The following is a 6,349-nucleotide window of genomic DNA, read 5'->3' on the forward strand; positions in this document are numbered from 1 at the left end:
GTCGCTGGCCTCTGATAGTTTGTTTGACCAAAGTGCGTTTCGTTTGCCTTTCCCCTCCATGTGAGCTGTTACCCTACCGCCCTCAGAGGGGTATACTCGGACTTGCATTACCGCAGATCCCTCATTTAATGGCTCAAAATGTTTCCACCACTAGTTAATATCCAAGTAACCTCCATGCAGTTTCATTTTCTTCATCATTTGTGTGCCTTCCTTTGGTTCCATGCCATCCTGTAGCCATCCCCAGGGTATTCGAAACTTCTCCATACAAATATTATGATAACCAAAAACTCTGGCCAGCTTATTTGCATTCATGCTTTGGTACATTGGGACCAACGGTAGTCAGAGTCGTAGACCCTACACTCCCGACCCTGTTTTACCTAATTACACATGGAGCCTCTTTGGCTCTGCCCTCCCGCTCCGTTGTTCCTCTTTCTCTCTAATTGTTTAAGTGCTTTCAGCATTTGACCAAACAATTTTCGTATGCAATGCAGTCCAAACAACACAATCCCATCTTTCCACTGCCAGTTGCCATAAAGCATACCTCGCCTTTATATTAAGTTCCTCTCAAAAATTTGTTGTCGAAGTTTTTATTTTAGACTTTTTATTGCTGGGAAATTCTCACACATTGTCGCAAATTGGGAGAGGGAGAGGGGGCGGGCAGGGGCAGATCGAGGTTTTCCGATGTGTAACGTGAGAGTGGGGCTAGACAGAGGAGACAGAAAAAAGCTTGTGGCACCTGTCTGACTCAGTCGCAGCTTGTGGCACACATAAAACCGAAAAAACTTCCGTTAGCTGCATGTGCAACAATTGCTGGATCTGGTCTGGTTTCGGGCTTACTTTTTGTTGTTTGAAAGGAAATTACCTAGTTTTTTTATGGCCACATTTGGCAGTTACGTTGCCGCCATGGATAGCTCTTTCAGTTGCCTTTTTAGTGGCAATTTCTGTAGTTTAAACGTATATAATTCGGAATTCTTCCTCCAGGAAGAGTATATCGAGAATATCTTGTTATGCTGCCATAAACAATTTCTGTTTTATTTTTGGTCAACAAATCAGCTCTGTGAAATGCATTTTGGCCAAGTCAGGCTCTCAACGCATCCACAAAGCTGCCTCAAATTTCGGGTAATAAATAAATTTAACCAGATTTACTGGTCGAGAGAAAGAGAGACAGGGAGACAGGCCAAAAGATACAAAGTCCACAAAGATATTCATCTCTCTAAAAATGTCTGTGTGCAAATATTCTACTCCCAGAGAGACGGAAATATGCAAGTTATGAGAGAGACCGACCGACCGACCGACCGACCACATGCACCGAAATCCCCAGGAAATGTTGCCCCCCCCCTGCTGCTCCCATAAGTTATGGCCATTTAGAGTTGATTTTCTTGTTGTCACATTTGTAATAGTTTTTAGTTTTTTCTAGCATGTAAATAGTTTTGGGTTTGTAGGGTAGGAAAATGTATCGAATGACAGAATATTATTCAGAATTGTTCAGAGTGTGTGGCAAGGGTTTTCGAGTACAATTTTCGGGAGATCCTTAACACTTTCTTGAAGTTGTTTTCGGTTTCAGTGCATCTTTAAGATACACAAATATCATTTTCAAGTGTGTGACATTGGGTTCTAGAGCAACTCATCCCATGCCATCTTATCTGGTCTGTGGCATCCACTTAAACGAGGACATGCTCGAGGACTATAACTCTCGAGTGGGACCCTCTGTATGGCATCTTAATTATGCCACAGCACTTGACACTGACTTTGCCGGGGGATTGGCACTGAAATAGTTGCTGCTTTTTTGGCCAAAACTACTTGGGTTCCAACGGTTTTATGTTTGGGCCAAATGGAAGCAGCAGAGACCAGAGACCAGAGACCAGAGACCGACCAGGCCGGCGAGTGTGTTGCAATTGCCAGCGGCGGAGGCAGAGCCAGAGAGAGAGAGAGAGAGCTGAACAGAGAACGAGTGAGAGAGTGGGAGCGGAGAGTCGTGCCACATGTGGCCAGCATAGCCAGATAAATGAGTGGAAACACTTGAGTGGAAACCAGGCGCACATTTCTCTGGTTATCTTGCTCTCCCGACGGCTCTCTCTGTCTCTCTTTCAGTGGCTTCTCTGCTACCTGCTTGGACTGTGAGCACTCGCTCTCCACTGTTTCTCCCTCGCTCGCAAGGCCGTCGTCGTTTGCAGCTGCCTACCTACCACCACCATCGGCCTCTCCGGCGACGGAAGCCGACTCAAACCGAGGCGACCCGAGGTATCGTTTGTGCAACGGCTGCTTCGGAAAATCAAAGTTGTTCGTTGCCTCGTCGTGAGCGGTTGTGTTGCCAGCGGAAAGCCAATCCCAAAACCGACTTGTGTCCAATTCAGATGCCAAAAATAACGTAAACCCCGAGATCCGGTCCAAACAACAACTTGAAGCGTGCAGCCAAAGCGAACCACTGGATTATCGCGCGCACGTTTCTCAAACAATCACCCAAAAAAAGCAAACAAAAACACACACATCCAACAAAATTAATTTACAATATTATTATTATTATTATTTTGCCAAAACACACAACAAACAAGATTTTGTACAAATTGGCTAAATGTGACATACGAATTGGTTCTAAAAATCCACACCAGCAAATAAGTGAAGCAGTGAAAATTTCAAACATCACACAAACAAAACACAAACGCAGAAATTTTAATACAAAAACACATCAGAAATTGTTACTCAACAAACTCCAACATAGGAAATAATAATAAAAAGGTAAGAATTTGTGAAGAGAAAAATTAATGATACGAAAAGAGATGTGAAATATTTGAACAAAGTTGTGAAAAAGATTAAAATGTTTTCAGAATGCAAAAAAAATATAGAAGAATACTTTCAGATTAAACTTCTGGAAAATATTGAAGCAATTGAAATTGAAATTACATGAAAACATGTAAAATAAATATTCAAATTATGAACATTGCTCAAAAATTAAACAGTTGGAAAATATTAGTATAAAAGTTCATTCAGTGCTGAGAAATAAACTCGTTCCCATCATTCCAGCAATTGATTAAAATGTAAAAAAAGTAAAATGGAAAATTGCTCTTAACAATATTAGAATGTAATAAACAATAATCTAGTTTCGACATAAACTAATTGCCCAAATTTTAATTTTCTTACCACCAGATCATTATGGAAAACTGAAAAGCACCAACAAAGACATCGAACGAATCGAGACAAGAAGCGAAGGAAGCGAAACAACTGAAAGAAAATAAACTAAGAGAATACGAAGTAAAGCGAAAAAAAAAGAGGCCAACATGCAGATGATCACGATCATTAGCATCTGGTGCATTCTGGCCAGCATCTTCAGTCCGAGCGAGGCCTTGGCCAATTGCCCGCCGGGCTGCCAGTGCGACGACAACACCCTGGTGGTGCAGTGCGGCGAGGGACAGCTGGACGTGCTGCCCATTGCCCTGAATCCCTCCATCCAGCGACTGGTGATCAAGAGCAACAAGATCAAGACGATCGACTCGTCCATCCAGTTCTACGCGGAGCTGACGTTCCTGGACCTCTCCTCGAACCACCTCATGACGATCCCACAGCGCACGTTTGCCTACCAGAAGAAGCTGCAGGAGGTGCATCTGAACCACAACAAGATCGGGCAGATCAGCAACAAGACCTTCATTGGTCTGTCGGCTGTGACCGTTCTGAATCTGCGTGGCAATCAGATCTCAGAGCTCCACCAGGGCACCTTCACGCCGCTGCTGAAGATCGTGGAGCTGAATCTGGGCGAGAACCGCATCGGCTTCCTCGACCCCAAGGCCTTCGATGGACTCACTCAGCTGAGGATCCTCTATCTGGACGACAATGCCCTGACTTCGGTGCCCGATCCCGTCATCTTCCAGGCCATGCCAAGTCTCGCTGAACTCTTCCTGAGCATGAACTCCCTGCTGACCATCCAGCCTGCCGCCTTCCAGGACCTGAAGGGTCTCACCCGACTCGAGCTGAAGGGCGCCAGTCTGCGTAACGTCTCCCACGACAGCTTCCTGGGTCTCGAGGAGCTGCGCATTCTCGATCTGTCCGACAATCGCCTGGCCCGCATTCCCTCCGTGGGCCTCAGCCAGCTGGTGCGCCTCGAGCAGCTCTCCCTCGGCCAGAACGACTTTGAGGTGATCAGCGAGGGCGCCTTCGTGGGCCTGAAGCAGCTGAAGCGCCTCGATGTGAATGGAGCCCTCAGGCTGAAGCGTGTCATGACCGGAGCCTTTGCTGCCAACGGAAACCTCGAGTTCTTGAATCTCTCCTCCAACAAGATGCTGGTGGAGGTGCAGGAGGGCGCTCTGAGCGGTCTGCCCCATCTGCGACATGTGGTAATGAAGGCCAATGCTCTGACCTCGCTCGCCGAAGGCCTCTTCCCCTGGAAGGATCTGACCACGCTGGACCTCTCCGAGAATCCCATCTCCTGCGACTGCCGCGTGATGTGGCTGCGCAACCTGCTGGTGGCCAAGAACGGCACTCAGGACGAGGTGTCGGAGCTGATGTGCGAGTTTCCCGAGCGACTGCGCGGCGAGTCCCTGAAGCACCTGAACCCCACGCTGATGGGCTGCACCCACACGGATCCCCGCAAACAGGCACTGATTGGCGCTCTGCTGGTGGGCTCGGCTGCCACCATCACGGCCTTGGCTCTGGTTGTCTACCGCTGCCGCCACAAGATCCGCGAGTACCTCAAGGGCGGACTGTGGGGCAACTCTGCCTTGGGCCGCAAGGAGCGCGAGTACCAGAAGACCTTCTGCGACGAGGACTACATGTCGAGGCATCAGCACCATCCCTGCTCCCTGGGCATCCACTCCACCTTCCCCAACACCTACACGGCTCCCCATCATCCCAGTGCCCCCGGCCATCACTACGGCATGTGCACCGGCATGCCCATCAATGACCTGAATGCCGGCAGCGATCCCCAGCAAAAGTTCCAGCAGCTGCAGGTGCCCACGGGCAGCCTGATGAACGAGAAGAAGCTGAACAACAACAAGGCCCTGGTCAGCCAGGGCGCCATCGATGACAGCGCCTCCTTTGTGCTGCACATGAAGACGGCCACGTTGGCGCGGGACCACCAGCAGCAGCAGGCACAGCAGCAGCAGCAGCAGCAGACGGGAGTCCAGTCCAAGCTGAATCACTACACCAAGCCGCAGTTCCTGTCGGCCACCGCAGCTGTGGGCGATTCCTGCTACTCGTACGCCGACGTCCCCATGGTCCACGGTGCCCCACTGGGACCCGCACCACAGCTCCAGCTGCATCCACAGCTGCGCCTCACCCATGAGCACTTCAAGCACCGTGTGGCAGGCGTGGAGCACTACGACAACGAGGTGAACAGCGAAATACTCGATCCCAACTACATCTACAGCAACGCACACTACTCGATGCCGCTGGAGCAGATGGGACGCAGCAAGACCCCAACACCACCGCCCATGCCACCGGCACTGCCGCTGCGCAACGGGCTGTGTGCCACCACTGGACGCAGGTCCTTCCAGCAGAAGTCCACCCAGTCCCAGCAGAACAACAACACCCTGCGGCAGTTCACCCACTGATCCACGCTCGACTATCGAAGCAGGCAGCTGAGCATCTATGCTTAGTTCGGCGCTGCCCAACACTGTGATGCCAAAACCAACCCCCAACCACATCCCCCTCTCTTCTTAAGAAAGATTAAAGAACGAATTGTAGTAGCTATAGATGAGAGTTTAGTCAGTAAGTCCGCGAAAATCTTGCCCTGTACATAACCAACACAAAAACACGTTTCTCTCGTTTCGCCTTTCGAACACTGAACGATCTCTTCCTCTATCAGCACTTTGCCACACTACCTACTACTTACTACCTAGCATATACCTATTTTCCCTTAGCCTTAAGCTTAAATTATAGACACTTAAGATAGATAAACTAAAGACAAACAAAAACACCAGCACTGAGAGTCATTTGTAAGTTTAGTTTTAAATTATTTAAATTATTGTTAAATGCAACATCAAACAAAACTATTTATGTATTAGTTAGTGAAAGAAACTTATGCAAATCTAAACAAATCCAACAACAACAAGTATCCACAAAGAACAAAATATATATGCCCAAAAGAAAACAAAAACTAATTTTGAAAAACAAAACAAAATCGATTTATTTATTTTTTATTTCCCCAGTAGGGCTGAAGCAGTTACCTTCGGAATTTCCACAGTTACACATGTGAAAATGTGGCTTTAATTAAACATTTTCTGTTTGCACTTGGCAACTTTTCCTCCTCGCCCGTTCAATTTGTCTCGACATTTTCACTTTTTTTCTCTCCTGCGGCTGCTTTCAAAACTTTTGACTTTCAATTTAATTAAAAGTAAGCTGGAGCATGGAAAAAAAAACT

At 47.7% G+C, this 6,349-nt stretch overlaps 1 protein-coding gene across 1 annotated transcript; it reads left to right on the forward strand.

The window, feature by feature from the left end:
* Window positions 1-2,271: 2,271 nt before the first annotated feature.
* Window positions 2,272-6,064, forward strand: LOC117579714 (leucine-rich repeat-containing protein 15). The gene is made up of 2 exons (XM_034265708.1): window positions 2,272-2,736; window positions 3,145-6,064. Exon 2 carries the CDS (start codon window positions 3,276-3,278, stop codon window positions 5,538-5,540), a length of 2,265 nt encoding a protein of 754 aa, XP_034121599.1. The 5' UTR covers window positions 2,272-2,736; window positions 3,145-3,275; the 3' UTR covers window positions 5,541-6,064.
* The last annotated feature ends 285 nt before the right edge of the window (window positions 6,065-6,349 follow it).

The sequence above is a fragment of the Drosophila guanche genome, unplaced genomic scaffold, assembly GCF_900245975.1.
Source record: "Drosophila guanche unplaced genomic scaffold, DGUA_6, whole genome shotgun sequence".
NCBI lineage: Eukaryota > Metazoa > Arthropoda > Insecta > Diptera > Drosophilidae > Drosophila > Drosophila guanche.